At 37.4% G+C, this 18,732-nt stretch overlaps 1 protein-coding gene across 1 annotated transcript; it reads right to left on the bottom strand.

Moving 5' to 3' along the window:
- Positions 1–398: 398 nt before the first annotated feature.
- On the bottom strand, positions 399–18,478 carry HJURP (Holliday junction recognition protein). The gene is given in 15 exon segments (XM_088534186.1): positions 399–454; positions 457–485; positions 487–513; positions 3,280–3,370; positions 4,029–4,092; positions 4,593–6,163; positions 6,804–6,885; positions 7,920–8,018; positions 8,651–8,712; positions 10,994–11,033; positions 11,639–11,703; positions 15,644–15,671; positions 16,766–16,830; positions 17,938–18,004; positions 18,401–18,478. Coding segments are annotated over 15 exon segments (2,424 nt in total).
- Between the last annotated feature and the right edge of the window lie 254 nt (positions 18,479–18,732).

The raw sequence follows: 18,732 nt of genomic DNA, 5'->3' as shown, positions 1-18,732 counted from the left end.
TTTTTTTTTCCCCCGTGCATTTAGTAATGTCACATGTATAAAATAAGAACAGGTAGGAATTTGGGCAGAAACCAAGCTTGTTAATAGCTTATTAATGCTACAGTAAATATCCAAACTTAACCAGAATATGAAAAATAGCACAAATAACAATCTTTTGTTATCAACACTATTAAATATAGAAATCAAACTTGCCATAAAAAGGAAGCCTGATTTCTTGTAAATATCTGATAAAACCAGATGGGTAAGAAGTGCCTTTCAGAAGGGAGCTCCTAGAGCTTGTCTTACGTTATAGGAAAGTATAAATCAGGACTAACTGTACGTTAATACACCTGTTTATTAATAATTGCAAACTCTTAAATAAAATATTTAAACTACAATTAATAACTGATTTTTAAAAGTTACAAAATATTTTCTCTGTAGCAGTCCGTGTGTGCTCCGTGGCGAGGTTTGATTCAAAGTCCTCCATAGGAATGCTAGGCTTTCTCATCAGCGTAGCCTAGTTTTCTTGATACCCTATATAAAAGAACTGTTTAGATCATAAAGTTATGGTAAATTAAACAAGAACACAGTATTTTCTTATTGGTTAGCTGACAGTAAGCAGAATGTAACTGAAACAAATTGGCAAAGCAAAACACCTGAACACCCTGCCGGTAACCTGCAGCAGGCTTCCTTGCCAGCTGAAGGGGAATGTCATTTTAATGTCTCAGTAATGCTGTTATATTCACCTAAATTATGTTGATGCAAATATCTATTAACAGCATTGAGATGCAATCACTGAATGTATTCACAAATAGTTACAATTGAGAGATGTTGCAGCAATGAGAATACAATTATTTCTCTGCTGTTAGTGAAGAACTGCCAACATGTTTTTTGGATCCATTTGAAACCAATGTGGTTTATATCAGAAAAATTCAATACAACAGTAAGTCATAAGACAAATTACTCTGTAGCTTTGTGCAGGCATTGTCTGCTAAATTTCTGAAATCTCTTAGGCATAGACAGTCTTCTAGATCAAGACTGTCAAGTTCCAGACAACAAGGTAAAAATTTTCTTCCCTGCCCCATGGTTCATTATTGCATAGAGCATTTTGCTGCCTGGCTTCAGCATAAAACTTCTGACAGCTCAGAATTCACTAGAGAGCTTCACTCCTGGGATGTCTTTTTACAGTCACAAAAGTACAAGAATATAAAGACTGAGGCCTAAACTTGCCAGCAGATAGTCCATTTATGTTACAAATTAAGACACATGCATTTGTCCAGTTAAGGAACAAAGGAATAGATTTAATTCCAGGTGCCTTGGCAGGAAAGTACTCACTGAAATCCAAGTTACCTGCTCTCCATTACCTGCTCTCCCCCACACTTACTTATTTCATAGAATCACAGAATGCTTAAGGTTGGAAGGGACCTCTAGAGATCATCTAGTCCAACCCCCCTGCACACGCAGGGTCACCTAGAGCACGTGGCACAGGACTGCGTCCAAGCGGGTTTTGAAGATCTCCAGAGAAGGAGACTCCACAACCTCTCTGGGCAGCCTGTTCCAGTGCTCTGTCACCCTCACTGTTAAAAAAAAAAAAAAAAAAAATTTCATTAAGTTCCTGTGGAACTTTTGGTGCTTCAGTTTGTGGCCATTACCTCTAGTTCTGTCAGTGGCCACCACTGAAAAAAGGCCAGCACCATCCTCCTCACTGCCTCCCTTGAGGTACTTACACACACTGATTAGATCCCCTCTCAGCCTTCTCTTCTCCAGGCTGAACAGGCCCAGCTCCCTCAGCCTCTCCTCATAGGGCAGACGTTCCAGGCCCCTGATCATCCTTGTGGCCCTGCGCTGGACTCTCTCCAGCAGCTCCACATCCCTCTTGTACTGTGGGGCCCAGAACTGGACACAATACTCCAGATGCGGCCTCACCAGGGCTGAGTAGAGGGGCAGGATCACCTCCCTCGACCTGCTGGAGACGCTCTTCTTAATGCACCCCAGGATCCCATTGGCCTTCTTGGCCACAAGAGCACACTAATACACAAGAGCACACATATTTGCAGGCATTAGGGAGAGGAAACCCTTTTTGTTCTTCAAAACAGTTCAGTAATCTCATAGGGAGGATTTTGTGTGTAGTCAGAAAAAAAAAAAGTGTAAATTCAATAGCTGAATAAAAATTCACTTAGCTAACTGCTAAATGAGCATACTCAGGATCACAGAAACATCTTCATGTACTCAGTTTCTTTTCAATACTCCACTGTATCAAAAACAGTCTTAATGCAATCTTTATTAATAGTCATTTTGTACTTGAAATACAAATGCCTATAAGTTTTAATTTCATCTTTGCTTAAACTGACACTTTTTTTCTTCAAATAATGCAGCCTCTACTAATTGAAGACTTCCATGCAGGTACTTTCAAAATACAGTCAAGCCTCCTTTTGAGATTTTAATTTGACCATTGTCCTAAATCAGATATCAGCTGTAAGGATTACTTTAACATACTGAAAACATTTTGTGGCTTTGAATTTAGGAAGGCAGTGTATCTTGTGGTGCCAGATTCGATATTTTTTGGCAAAGCTACAATAAGCTTTCTCTGCCACAGAGATATTTCAAGAAATAAAAGGAGGATGTTTAGTGAACTTTGAAGGTCATCTAATCCTGCGCCTATAAAATTAATTCATAATCCAAGAGATCTAAAGCTTGAGAAGTCAAATTACACATATTAAGGAAAATAGAGATAGGAGGATATCATCCAGGGCTGTGAAGAAGTGTTCTCTCAAAATGTAAATACACTGCTGATAGTGATGAATCAGAGCATCTAGAGTCTATTCCTAAGAGATTCATTGCTGGTACATCACAGAGCAAGAACACAGGTAAACAGGTCCACCTGGACAGGAACTGATTTTTGAAAGCCATTTAAATGGCAATATTAAGAATTCAGATCTTAAGAATCCAGAAGGACTTGTCAGTTCAAGCAAATAACTACAGAACTGTTTTCATTCTGGCTACGCTAAAGCTAAAATGAAAAGCACACCTCTCTAAGTACTCGAGTGGCTATTCAGTAAAGCCAATCAAAGCAACTTCTACTTGCTGATCATCCATGCTGGACACTGGCTAGTTTTGTCCAGCAACACTTGCCTTCCCATGTCCATGTCTGCAGGTTTTATTAGCTTGGGCGCTCCCAAGGATCCAAGCTGATTTTCATCATACTAGTATATATGATGCAGGACTAAGTAACAGCTTTCTCACAGAACAAGAACAAACTTTTTTTGAGATTTCTTTAACAGAAACTCCAGAGGCGCTTACCTTTGGTTACACCTCCGCGTGCTTCTCCGAAGGATGCGATTCTGTTGTGTGCCAGGCTTATCAGGGTGGGTGTCTGCAATTCCAGACTCTGCTGATGAAAAACAGGATGAAATGGGCAAGAACCATGAGGGTTGGCATGAACACCACATTAAGTTGTTAAAATATTAGCCTAATAAAACAATGGCAACAATCATCTTAATCAACAAAGTCCCTCATAAACATATTTTAATGCAAAATATAATTTCAAATACAATTCAAAAGCACTGTATATATTTAAGTATAAAGCTAACTTCTCTCAAATTGCTTCTAATTTATTACCATGAGAAAAAGATACAGGTAGTTCACAATTATATACAACATCAGGAAAGAAAACTTTGGTATCAATTGTATTCTTGTCTCGTAAAGTATAATTTCCTACTGGATGTTTACTTATAGAAAGTAAATGCAACAACAAATGTAGCAGAAAAAAAATGGCAGAAAAACTAGCAGATAAACACTAGCAAGCCAACATGTAGTAAAAAATTCTTAGTTAATGAACAGAAGAGTTTAACAGCAGTCAACATGATTCAGGAAATCACTTTCTACTTAGATTCATTACACACTAAAGAAATTTGAACACAATCAATTTTTATTAAGGAAGAAGAACTGTTATTCTTGATGGGAGACTGCAGAGGAGATCTATAGGTTTATCCTTTAAATAATTGCCTGTGATCGCTAGAGTATTAATTCAGAAAGCCTTTGAAACTAACCTTGTGGAGAAGCACGAGGACTAACAAGAAAGGTTTTATTTGGAGAAGGGCAAGATCCAGAGTCCTGAAAATAAAGCATCAACAGATTATATCAGTAGAAAAATCCCAAGTATTACTTCATAGCCTGTGCTAAAAGAAGTAACTGGAAACTTGGAACTAAGGGCTTGATTTACCACTTAAACAAGCCTAACAATTCCAATGCCTTAATTGACTACTGTCTGAGGGTTTTTTTATTATTTTAAATGACACAGCATTAAAATGAGAGGATAGGTGCTGTTGAAAGAGGTTTTAAAACGTTCAAGATTCCTAAATATGACAGCAGCTTCCTTGCATAGAATTTGAGGATCCAGGAGACGATGCAATTTACTTCTGAACTGTTTTTGCAAAACAAAGACACTGCCAACAACAAAAAAATAGGACCAGAACAATGTTCTGACTAGTTCTAAGACTTTCTAACACCAATACATTTTTTAAGCCTTTCTGCAAATGTCAGCAAAAGACTATACTTTAAAACAAAACAAAACAAAAACAAAAAACAAACAAAAAACCAAGGTCCTCCAATACCTGACTTTGGCAGTTGCAGGTGTCATGAAAGCTGGAGTTACTGCCACTGCACGTGCTTGATGGAGCCAAATCACCTTTTAGAAGATGAACATTTTTCCTGTGAGTCTGATGATGATAAATGGCTGGAGGAAAATAACGTTCAGGTGTATTTTTCAGTCGCTTTACAGGTGAAGAGAGGGAATCGTTTTGAACACTTGCTAGTCTTTTAACTCTGGGAGTTGCAGATGAAGTTTGAAGGGGTGAATTAACAAGAGCATTTACAGTTTCAGACATCTGTATTACTTGATATTTCCTTAAGTTTGAGGCTCTCTGAAGCCCCGGGAGGTTTGGAACACTATCACCAGTCAATTCCCGATACATTTTCTCAAACGCTATGTCACAGTCTACATCGGACCTCACAGGATCACTTAAGTTACTCTTCACTAATCCTGCTTTCTCCTCAAGGTTCCGTGAGCTTGAAGGCAGTTTTTTTAACATCAAGGGCTTTTGAATTTCCTTGGAACATAGTTTGTAGTAGAGTTCTTCAAACGCATCTTCGTATTGCTGAGTCTGTGAAGGTCTCCGATTCCCAGGCAAAGAGGAAAATGAGTGGCTGCGCTGCAAAGAAATCTCCCTCTTAGGAAATTTCATTTCAGGATTTCTGAGAAACATATTTGATGCTGTAAGAGAACTGTTTCTAACTGGTACAAAAGCATTACCATTGCTACTGAAATTGGAAATTGATGAGCACAATCTTGAGGTATCACTAGAGGGGAAGTTAGTTTTGTGAGTTTTGCTTTCTTTTACCAGATGAAGTGCTGCTGACCCTGAACTGACAGTAGATGTTTCAGAAGGGTAATCTGAAGAACGTTCATAAGTCCAATTTTCACTTTCATTGCATTTGGAATTCTTCACTGAGGCAGCAGCCTGTAAAGGATCTTCAACTAGAAACGTTTCTCCTATTCTAGCCGTACAACTCGGAAGAACAGCCTGTTCAGGGAGATTTTGGCCTTTAACAAATGTTGAATTACATTCTAAATTTGAATCAGAGCGGTCCACTTCCATTTCACTTTCACCACTGTCATAATAATATACCAGGCCATTTAAATGAAAGGGACACTTGTTATCACTAGCACTTGCATTATTTCCAAAATGCACATTCTGAATGCCTTCCTTGGTGATGCTCCATGTGTCAGGCTGGGTTGGCTTCAGTGTAAGTGGTTTCAACTCCTTTGTTTTCTCTACAGTGATATTGAGCCTGGCTCTTCTGGAACGCCTTTTTTTGCGTCTGTAGTGGCGAGCTATGTACTTAAACACTTTTCTCTGAAAATGCTTTTTCATGAGCCTCATTAGTGACTCTACCATCCCCGGATATAAGTCTCCAATTACTGCACTGCTCCAGGGACATTCCTCATCTGCAGATTGGTGTAATTCCAAGATACCATCACAGGCAGTTTCATTTGCTTCTGGAAAAAGTTGGTACACTGTATTTGGTGAAGTGGAAACACAAGGCAAATATAACTGGAGAGGTCTGGATGAAGAACAGTCATTTTCAAAGCTCACTTTCTTTTTGCAAACAATGGCCTGGTTGCCTGTTTAAAAAAAGAGAGGAAAAAGTATCCAGTAATATATTACCTGACTTAAAAATCAATTTCATGTGGTATAAATACTCTTAATAAGAAATTTCACTAAAGTTTTGACAAGCTAAATGGAAGATTAACACACAATAGACTGGGATTTTTTTTTTTTTTCTTAACCACATTGAATTAATATGGATAAGCACAAGACAAAGTGCATGGAAAACCCAGTGTTTTGCAGGATCAAGGCTCAAGATCTTTTGAAGCAAGAAAGTTTACTACTCAAGTACCACTTTGGGCACCAAAGAATTACCAGCAGACAAAAAGCTACTCATTATGTTCCTTTAATTTAAAACAAAGTAAACTCGTAAAATTATGTTTCAATTTAAATGAGCATAATTCTCCCATGTTTTGCAAATACGCATTTTTTTTCCTGGGACTGTTTAATAGCAGCTGTTTTTACATATACAAACTACTTATTTTCCATTTTTGAGTACAATTTGCCATAAGCCAAATGACATCTATCCAATGTCTCTTCAAGAATACAACAAATTCTTCAATTTTTGTTGGACTGTGGATCCGTACATTCAATATATTACTTACTTTTAATAAATTTCAATAAATAAAACATGTTAATTAATATACTTAATCCAACCCCCGAAAAATTTACTTGTATCAATCAGCTCTTGCACTGGTGAAGCTAAGTAAAGAGCCTTTGACGATTCTTGAGGGATTATCTGAAAAATAAAAGAAAAAAAGCGTATAAATTTAATATCCTGATTTTTTTTTGCCTATCAAAAGCAACATCAAAGCCTGACTGAGAACTGTGACTCACTGTCTTCTCCCTATAATGCTATATAATGCTAGCATCTGTCTAGGAATATGTTCCAACTGGACTGAGTAACACTTAATACAAGGAAGAGGAGTTCTGTTGAAGACCACAGTAAGAATTTTTTTAAAGTTACCACGTAAACGCGTAAAGTAGCTACGTAAAACAAGGTGCGTTAAAAAACTTCTACATATATATCCAATTTCAAATTCTTCCCTAAATATAAGCATTGATACATGGAGATTGCTATATATCCTTAACAGTCTATGTTCTCTGGCAAATCCAGTAGGAAACAAAAGCCATATACTGTGTCACTGTGTAACATTGTTTTGGGGGAAAAAGAGTAAATGAAATGAAGCTAAATATTCTTTCCCTCCCCTGCTCTGCCACAAACCTCCATATTAGGCTATTTAGACTTTCTGCATGAAGACCAACTCATGCAGAGTAAAATGAATGAAGACTCTTGCAGTCACTGCTGTGATCAAGTAGAAGAGGAGCAACGTGGACAGTAACAGAAAAGTCTTTACCAGTAATCATTGTGTTGTGTTGTAGGTAAACAGGCTTATTATTATTATTATTAATGGGGACTGCAATTCAGTGGAAGTGAGAAGGCTGAGGAAAGAACAGCAACTTAGAAACATATACAGGATAATTAATAATACTGAGTAACATGCAAATAAATCGATTTCAGCAGCTTCAACACAGATTAAAGCCAAAATAAATCATGGAAGCTAGTTTTAGCATGATAATACTGTTTTCCATCACAAAAGCAAATCTGAATAAGCCCTCTCCTATCCATTTTTAAAATCAAAATATTTTTAAAATGCTGAAAGAGTTCACTTTATTCATCCATAAAAAAGCAAAAACTAGCTACTAAAAAAGCAGCTTCTTTGAACTATGAATTAGTTAATAACTTCTAATGGAACAGGAGAAATATGTTACCTCAATCCACTTTGGAATATCTCTAGCATCTTCTTGTACTATCACATCCACTTGAACTTTTACTTTATTTGGCGTTTCCACATCACCAACATTCAGATTCTTAGAGGAGAAAAAACAAAACCAAACACACAGAACTTTTACCCACTTAGAATTATCATGTCCCAAACCAGTTAGACAAAGATATCCAACCAGCATAAACTTTTCTAATACATATGTTCTGTTAGAAAAACAATCCTGAGAAAGAGCTGTATGTGAAAATCTATAATGAGAGATAACAAGCTAGTTTATTGATGCAGAAGAAAACTCTGCCTCTCAGCACCTACCATCAAAAACACTCCAAAAGTCCCAGTCCTAGATTACAGAATGCTAGTAATTATGGCTAAAATATTTACACAATATTAGCACCCACATACAAAGGAAAATTTTCTTCATAACACAGCTCTTAGAAATTGAAAGCACTTGGTAATAAATAATAAACATCTTTCACAATGAAACTCTTTCTGCCTTTCTGAATCAGTTCGTACTAGCATTTATCAAAATAACACAGCATAGCAATATATTAAGCAAGCAAGGAAAATGAGGTAAGTTTTTGGCAATTGTCTTTGAGCAAGCAGAACACAGGAGAGTAGCTTCAAACACAAAGTGCATATTCTATGCGACTTCGCCATCATAGTCCTAAAATACAGTCTAGTTCTTCCATCACATCAGCAAACAGGAACTGAAACTTCTACCTGGAAGTGAATGCATTCAAATTTTCTTCCGACTGCAACTACATCTGCATCGCTTTCTTCACCTGCAATTTTAAGATAAACACCAAACAAAACTTGATTGAACTACCCATAAAGTGAAAAGTTTCTTAGAAATGTTTTTAAATAAGCACTGTATAACTTAAGCCATTTTCATTTTACAAAAGTGTCAAGTTCACTTGCAAACCACAGCTTATAGCCTGCACTTTTGAAATACAAAGAGTAAAGATAAATAATCTCTAAGCAGTTAAAACGCATATACTAAGCATTTCAGAAGGTAAAATATTGTCAAAGCAGTGCTCTGTAAGAGTATTAATTCATTTATTCCTCCCAGTTCTTTCCCTCTACATCCCTACATTATTCCAAAACAAGATCCTAAGTGGCATTGTTGGCTTCTTCTATCACAGTTAGTTTCATTATTGTCTAGTCTGCCCCAACTCCCAGACTTCTAACTGCATTCCTAAGTATTCTATATGTAATTGTGGTTATGAGACACCGTAACATTCTTGGTGATAGAGGCAGCTAGGTATTTCAGTTCATTGCCCTTCAATATCCTACAACGGCCAACTGCAACGTAAGACCGGACTTCTGAATCCCCTCGATTTACTGCAGCAAGAAGGAAGAGGATAGAAGGAGAGTTGCTCTGAAAGGGGGAAGGAGGAAGGAAGGGGCTGGAAAAAGGAAAACAAAAACACCCCACCACACTGCCTGAAAATCACAATGGTACCTACATTAACTACTCATTTATACTATTCTTATCTCACTAAAAACAGAACAAAATTGTTTCCCAGGCTAATTCCCTCTTCCGTTATTTTTCCTCTATCAGAGCAATCATTACCTAAAGCTCTGCGGGCTGCTGCTGCTACTGCAGCTCAGGGGTACATATGAAAAAAAAACATTGTTGTGGGAAACGACTGGCATCCTCCGGTGAAACTGCTGAGCAATCAGGAGGAGCAGATCATAACGCACTCCTTGGATTTCACAGTCTACCCAACACCACTGCAGTTATTCTACGGGGGATTGAAACCCAAATCTGATTGCCAGTTTCTTTCCACATGGCGGATGGAAGATAAATTTGTAGTCACTTTATCTACAGGAATGCAAAGACACTAAGCATCAATAGCAGTGGAAGCAATAAGAATTGTAGTGTTTTAATCTGGAGGAATTTTGACCTCCAATTCCTCTCTTTCTGTCATATTTCCCTACAGTAGCAGCAGGCAGAAACCTGGCAGAATACTCACTAAAATGATCAGTAAGATGACCACATTAGATCACTAAACAAACGGGGGTCTAAGTTGTAAAGTTAACAACTCTAGACAACAAACAAAAATAGACAACAAGAAGTATCTTCACCAGCACAGCTTAAAGTGCTTTTAAGGGCTAAAAGGAAGGTTATGTAAAATCTTTGTTCCTCAGTTGCAGAAGTTGGAAGAAAGAAAAATGAAGATTCACATTTTCCTCTTTGGAAAAATCTATCCTGTAATGCATGAAATTATTTCTCTGTAGCTGCATGCAAAACATCATTACTAAAAAGGCAGGTCATTCTTACGTGATGATCAAGTTAGTAAGGGACTTTTCGTCAATGCAAAATTTTGACTTCGATGTGATCTTCTAAATTAAAATACACTTGGCTAATTTGTAATTAAGATATGAATTTCCACCTTTCTCTCCAAAGAAATTGATTTTTCTATGTTCCTATTGTAATGGATCCAAGGAATTTTCCAGGTGTTACTGTACTTTTGACAAGCTACTGCCTGAGAAATCAAAAGTGGATCTAAACATTTTCCCTTTTAAGGGCAGACCAATAATTACAATAATTGTTTAGAGCTGTTTTACTTTATTTGTACCTGCAACTGATGGTCTTTACTTACTTTCACAACAAAAATACCATATAATACCTGAAAGGTGCCTTCACTGAGAGGCATGACACATCGAACATGAACACTGAAGAGTGAATAAACGTGCTAAAGTTTTAGGTAAAGCAGTTAAAAATAGCATTTTTTTCCCCTCCTCCCCAACAGGAGGAGGGTTAACAAACCCAAGGCTAATTGTTCAACCATTACATTAGCCATTTTCTCTAGTCTTTCCCAAGAACATTCACAAGAAAAGGAGAAGTGGTAATCATAACACTATACTCTAAGAGTCTGAATTATACCCCCATTTATGCCATGGCAGGGTACAGAGGGGAGCTGCCCCCTTCCCTCCACAGAAACTTAACAAAAGCGAAGCTACAGGCACTTCTGAAATGTCTCTAGTATTACAGCATGATGGAAACCAGTTATTTGCAGTCTTTCCCAAAGCAAATGAAAAGTGAAACAAAAAACCCACCTATATCAGATGTATCCACAGGAGTATTCTCATAAGATACCTTAAAACATAGGAAAGCCATTTTAATACATTATAGCATATGCTATACTAATTTGTCCAATCTTTGCTCGTTAAGTTCATCAAGTTTTGGGGAGCAAAAGAGTGTCAAACCACAGACATGTGCCTAAATCACATCATCCTTACCTTTACATATGTAGTCTTCATTCACATCCAATTATCTGGATGTGAAGATGATGATTTTTTTTTTTTTTTTTGCCCAGCCCTTCTATATTTGGACAAATAAGCCCTCAAGAAAAGGCAGGTATTACACAACAAAAGTGTAATTGTGAAAACAGTTGACAGATGAGTTTTAATCACCAGATCTTTATCAGTATGAACCAGAGATTTCCTTTTTCTGCTTTAAAGTATTGGGAAAACTTCTTAGCAGCCACTTTTAAGCAATACTATATATAATATTTCAAATACATTTTTGTCTGTTTTCTAGAACTCTGACAACTACCCAAACTTATTTGTATGGATAAGGAGATATGGTATGGAAGCACCTGATTTTAATTTCTTAATTTAATTTTCTTTAATTTCTTAGCTATTAGGTTATGACTACATAAGTCTATTTTCTCTAAAGAGACTTATAAAAGTGCTCCCTACCTCATGCACTTCTGAGCAGTCATCTTCAAAACCACTGCTCTGTCCTTCTGATATTTCTTGGCATGCTTGGGAAGAAAGAAATACTTATTTTAGAATTTGATAGGCTGCAGATTAATATTTTACTTGAACACATAAATTCTTCAACTACGTGTGTATGTGTCTATATATATATATATATTCTTATTTATTCTGGAAACAAAATAGCCAACATGAAAAAAATTGCATATACATAGCAATGAAGTGAAGAATAGAAAGTTGAACATTCGAGTCAAAATAAAAGTCCTGCCTTCTTTTACAAGAGCTTCATCCAAAACCTTGATTTTTGCCATGTATTTCATTAGAAGTCTAGTGTGCAAAAAGCCATCTAAATTCCATATTCACCTAAAAATTAGTAACTAGATGTCTCCTTTTAACATTTCAGTTTGTATCTTGTTATCCCTTATTGATTGCAACACTAGAGGCACTCAAGTTGACCGACTAAATTTATATAAAAAAGAAATTAGAGAAGCATCTGTCTTCAAAAAAAACTTCTAAAAGCTTGTATTTTGCAATTAAACTCCAAACTAGATAGCATTGCTATTGAAGTTACTGTCTGAAAAGTCACAGTGCTAAAGTGTCTCTTGGTTAGACTGAAAAGGATCTAAAAAAAGCTAATATAACACCACGAGTCTGCATACAATGCGTATGGTTCCACTGTACATATAAAAACTATTGCTTAAATCTATTGTTAATAGTCTTTAAGTTACACAAGTTTGAGCTTTCCCTAAAAGGAGGATTTATATCTTCAAACACACTCTACTGGTACTGACAGTGTAGTGGCACTTGTTATGACTGAGTGCTTTTGATACAGTTAGACTTAAATAAATATGTGTTTCACCAGATATGCTTAATCTAGTCTGGACTGTCAGTAAACAAGTTTCTGCCTAAAGGCAGAATTGGTTGTTCCTGCTTTTCGGTATCTTTGTCTCCAGATATATTGATGTGAAATATCAGTCAGAATTTTTTCCTTTTGTTAAATGGTGAGAAAACTTTGATCATATCCAACTCAGGCATGTAGATACTACTTCCTCCTGTAAATGCCTCCAATAATTGAATGATGCCAAGCATACAGCTAAGGACTTGAAGGCTGATGGAGAGTATATGGAAAGTGACCTAAAGATATTGCTTATTCTTTCATCTGTAATAATTATACCTAACTTATCCCTAGAAGGATAATCTATTTTTAAGTACAACTCTGTAGCCTCTTTAATAAATATATTTCAGGGCTTCCTTAGGCTTACATCTGGAAAGTTTTTTCTATATATCTAACCTAAGGGCCATATTCTTCCCCCCTCCCACCCCCGCTGGCTTCCTCTTCTCTCTTCTTTATTCTGTCATTTAGGTAACATCACCTGTGTGTCTAGTCATTTTTTCTTCTGACTTACCCCAGGAAGCTAAGACACCATCCACAGCACCAAGTATTTCACCAGGGGCATTACCACTGCTAAACAGCACAGAGAAATCATTCTGCTGCTTCGTAAACTATGCACCCTGCCTAATCTTCTGGTATAGAGTGTGCTATTTTCACAACAGTCTTGCTGTACTAGCCTTTACCTTCTTCCTGCTGTGGATCATTCCTACACAAATCTATTACTTTGAACTTACCTCCACAAAATTACAGAAAGTTCTGTCTTTTTTTTTTCTCCTTTTTCTCCAATCCTCCAATTTATCATCAGGATCCCTTTCAGAATGGCCCTTCCTATTTGGTATTATGTGCAAGTTAATCAAGGATATTCCTTTCATTATTTATTGGAAGTACAAACCGATAATGTGCTCAGGACATGTCCTAAAAAAAAAATCTCATGTATCCCCTCAGTTTGAGCACAGGCCACTGATAACGATGCTAAGCACAGCAGGCCAACTATTTGCACATCCGTCTACATTTATTTTCCTAGCTAACTTACAAGAATGTCAGGCGCACCATCCTCACCCGCAGACACACAGCAGATATTAGAAGATACATACACCTACATAAGAGGAAGAGTAGGACACTGGGCTATGATGCAGCTCCCACATCTAATGTTAATCATGAATATTACATAGTCAGCAGAATCAGGTTTCGGCTTGGGAACTTCTTGAGACAGGAATTGATTTAGTCATTTTGCAGATATAAACTACATTAATGCTTCACTTAGAAAGTATTAGCAGTACATTGTTAGAAGCTGAATACAACTTAAAAAAAAAATTCCCATTCCAATTCTTATCTCCATCCCTACAGAGTAAGATCTATGAAACAACAGAGACCTTTAAAAACCTTTCTGGTCAATAAAAGGAAGAATTTTGAGTGGAGATATGACAAAGTTTATTCTTTGTGGAGTTTGAAACTTAACATCCTAGGTTCTCCTGTGCTCAGTACTTCCATAGTAAAAACTATATTGAAAGAATTGTCATTTCACTCACTCAAACTTAATAGGGATAATCAGACAATTTACCCAAAGCAAACCTGCAAACAGTGTTCAAACAAATAGTCAAAAAAATCAGAATTGTGAACAGACTAACCAAAATCAGTTACATGCAAAGAGTATATATGTTCATTACATAAATATCTGAGTCTTGTAAAGTTACTTTCAATGTCAATGATGAATAGCACATAAGTCTGAATGACCTAATTGGCAACACATATATCAAGATAATCTAAGAGAAAAGAACAAGATTAGGTCAAATCTCCCTATTTACTTTAAGAATTCATAGGCAGAAGTAGGTATGTTCTTCTCCCTGCCTCTTCTCTGAGAGCAACATAATGCACCAACCACAATCAAATCACTACTGACCAGTTGGAACGTGTATTCTACTATTTTGCTTCAAATGAAAAAATGTCCCTGCAAGAAATGATTTGCAGGAAATGAGCGCAACGCAGGAGATTCTGTCTTTTACAGTACATGTAACCATGCATGTGTAAAAGAAAAAATTGCAAGTGTTGTGGATTTTTTCCTCTTTTTATCTGTTAACAATCATGCTATTCCTTCTTCTTCAATACTGAAGTTAAATATTTCTTTTCCAGATAGCTTAGAACATAATTAGACCTTCCCTCTGCTCCCCCGCACTGCCACTTTTCATTCAATTTAAGCAGAGACCTAACTTAGGAAGTTTTCTCCTAATTTCCTTATCTATAATGCATAACAATAGATTAAAGAAATAATTATACCAAGTCTTACAGCATTAAAGAAATCCCATGAAACAAATCCCTTCAACAGGTACTTCCAAGCCAGTCAGACCTTAGGTTGAAATCCAAAGATTAATGATGGCAAAAAAATGACTTGCCTAAGACTTCAAATACTTAAAAAATTGCTAGAAACTTTCTTTCTAAGTTTCACCGCAGGTCTTGCTCAGTGATTTTACTACTACTCAATCCTGTGACATCTGAAGGTTAAGAAGTATCAGAGTTAAACTTGGATGTGCAGTCTTAATATGACTTACACAACAATACTCTAATGAAGTAACTGTATGCTACTTTTACTGCAGTTAGTCTCATTCATTCAGTACACACAATGGTACACACAATGATCACTAAATTGTAGAGAGCTAGCTTTTCTACCTCATTGATTTTCCCATATGCACACTTTTCAAACGCACATTTTCAAATCTGTCCACTTCTTCAGGTATTTTTTTCTAAAGCTAGAAAATTCGAAATCCTTCCACACATACAACAATATAAACAGGGTTGGAATTTGTCAGATGTTAAATGAATTGAAAAATGTTAAAAGCATAATAACAAAAAGCTGTCTGTGTAACTGATAAGAAGAGATTATTTTAATCAACTTATGCTGATAGCAACAATAATTATATCCATTTATTCATTTTAATTACTTGCAATTACATTTTAGAATCCTTAAGAAGATAAGCATTAATTGTGATTATCTGGAAGAGTCTACTTTAAAAACAGGACATAATCTATTCAGCCAAGATCCTTTTGGATGAGATCTTTGATAGCACTTTTTTTTTTTCTTCTCCCCAAAAACACTTTACCTGCATGCTTTCGACTTCTGAAAGAACGCTGCAATTAAAAAAAGAAAAAGTGAGAAGAATCTCAAAATCGTAATGTTATCTTGAATGACTTCGTTTACTTTGCCATATTTTACAATGAGGCACTTCCTACATAACCATTCAATCTTCAGCTTTCTCACAGCCTGACCTGTAAAGCAGCAAATACATGGTAAAGCTTACCTGACGATTCACTTCGATTTACATCTTGCCATGTTCCTGCCACTAAAAATCACTAAAAGCACATAAGTTATAGCTACCTTGGGACAATTGACAGGCTAGCACACATACAAAAAATTATTTTATAGTTCTAAATGGATTTTGATTATAAATCTCTGGAGCTATTTCCTGTTGGGACCCTTAGTGCACGCTACCCAAGGTATTACCAGGGCTGAGGGGAAAGGAAGATACAGCTCCTTTACTCTCCCCACTAAATCCACTCCTGCTCTCCATCCTCTCATTCTGTGCGGTTCAGAATAGCACCTGTGCTCTTTAGCAAGTTCACTGTTTCCTTCACAGGGAGGAATTTAAGAAAGAAAAATGTGTGGTGCTACTTCAGCTTTAATAACTTATTCTATGCTTCTATATTTCAAGGTAAGCAATGTGTGCATGCCGTATTTAAAACAAAAGAAAGATATATACAAATAACTCCATGTTGACTAATGCTGTGTGTGTCAAAAGGATCACATATGGAAACAGCAAAATGAACATGATGTATTATTGCATAGCACGCACTTACTAGAAGCCATGTAGTCTTTTGCAGTTTGCACTGTGTGATTCACTTCGAAAAGAAGCAACTGCTTGTTTACCTTCAGATGAGAACATACAGACAGCAGGCCCAAAACACTAACCAGCTTTAGCCTGATATAAACACTGTGTGTCAAGACTTGTGCAAAAGACTTGTGCAAAGATACTTGTGCATCCAGTATTGTTATACAGTACTAATAATACCAATAATATAATAATACAGTACTAATATCTCCTGCAAATATTATGTGAGATGAGAAGATTAGAATATATTCCTATATATACACACACAAAATGTAAAAATGTTTCTTTTTCTTTTTGTATATTTTAACTGCGTAGTAGATTTGTATTATGAGATACCTTAGGTTTTTTCTTCCTCGATTTTTTAAGGCTTTTGACTGGCTCTTCTCCCCATTGTTTTGGTCCTAGAAACAACAAGAAGTGTTAATGCAAATATAGCTTTCTGTATAAAGCTATTAGTCTATAATAAGTAACATAGCATTTAGGAAAAACATACCTAACAACGAAGCGTTAGTGAATCTAAACAACCACCCAAATAATTGTTGAAACAAATATTTACAGGAAAACAGAGGAACGGTATAAATTTAAGTTAAAATTGAGAAATCTGAAAAATCAAATGTTAGCATTTAATCGTCTACTTAACAGCATTGAGCTAAAACCTAAAGCCTTGCAACCCTGGGTGGAGAGGGAGGGAGGTGTTTAATTTACTTAAGTAAATTAATAAGATTTATTTAATACGTGGCATTTGACATTAGTTGAGACCTCAGGGGGTTTCCGTTAAGGGCCAAGATCTATATTCATAGAATGGGTGAGCAGAAGTTACTAAACCTAACGCAAAACCAAGCCTCAACAAATCTAAGACTGAGCATTAGAATACTATATATGTTTATTTCTATGTGAATACATACTCACCACATAACATATGCAATAACTATAAAATGCAAACTCACCAGTCTGAAAAAGCCCTTAGAATGTAAACAATATTTAGTGTAATGTTTATACGGTACTTGACAGTAAAGTACTACTTAGCGTGTAGGCCCAATATGTTCTTTCTTTAAAGAACTGGTAATTTGTTTATCATAATCCTAACTACAGTGAGGATAAAAACTTGCTGAACACTTCATCTCCCAGAAACATCACCCAGCTACCAAGTCACAATTCCCATTAAAACTCAGAGCAAACTAGAATAACAGCTGTTTTGCAGTAAGCTCTCCACATACATTTATGACATGACAAAACATGGTATAGATTTACTAGCCACATGCATGTTCAGTGTAATATTTAAGAAGGGACTGTCTACCCATTCCATCCTGACATTTGACAAACCAGAAACTTATCAAAACATATTTTCCAGATATTTATATGCACGTGTCAAAGTTGACATCTGAAACCTGAGCACACTAAAGTTAGCATTGGTTCAAAGTAGACACCATATAAACATCAACAGTGGCATGCTTTCAGCAAGTCTAAACACACAGCATGGAAATACTGAAACTTCACAAAGTTCTTACCATCAGGTGTATTGTAAGTGAGAGTTTCCATGGAAACAAGAAAGTCATCTTCAAAAGGATGATTATACTAAATAAGAAGGATTGTTAAAGATAAGACTAGGTGGTCAAAACAGTGGTTTAATGCATTTTCAGTATATATATATTTTTTTATATAATGGGATGTGTCCCACTTTTCCTTGTGGTGCCGCTGGAAGTGCTGCACAGAGGGGTAGCTAACTCGGGTTAGGCAAGCAGCAAAGGCAACCGGGGCGTTGAATTACAGCACCCGCTCAACCCGGCAGGCCCAGACCTCCGCTTGGGGGGCGCTGGCTGGCAGCCCCGCCAAGAACGGGCCCTCGCCGCGCCGCGGAACCGGGAGCTGTCCCAGGAGGCAGCCGCGCGGCTGGAAGCTCTGGCCTCAGGCCGGCGGCAGGAGCTGCTTCCCCCCTCAACGGCCGCCACCCGACAGCCACGCGGCCCTCACCCGCTCCATGATGTCGTTCATGGTGGCCAAGAAGCGGGCATTGCTCTCCCGCAGCCTCTCGTTCAGGTTGAAAGCCATGACGCGCACATACCGCCCCAGGCCTGTCCCCACGCTGCGCGCACCACGACGACCGCGCCGCGCCGCGCCGCCCCCCCGCGCGGATTCAAACTGAGCACCGCCTACCCGCCGCCGCCGCTCGCCGAGCTCCGATTGGAGCGCGGGCACGTCACTCCGGGCGCCGCAGCCCATCGGAACGCGTAAGAGCGAGCCTCTCTTCTTCTGATAGGTCCCTGCGGCTGACAAGGCCCACCCCCTCCCGCTCTCCAACCGCA

This window comes from Tinamus guttatus, unplaced genomic scaffold (genome assembly GCF_059628265.1).
Source record: "Tinamus guttatus ecotype Peru unplaced genomic scaffold, ASM5962826v1 Tinamus_guttatus_pri_ptg000035l, whole genome shotgun sequence".
In the NCBI taxonomy this organism is placed as follows: Eukaryota; Metazoa; Chordata; class Aves; order Tinamiformes; family Tinamidae; genus Tinamus; species Tinamus guttatus.
This window is presented reverse-complemented; position numbering and strand designations above follow the sequence as displayed.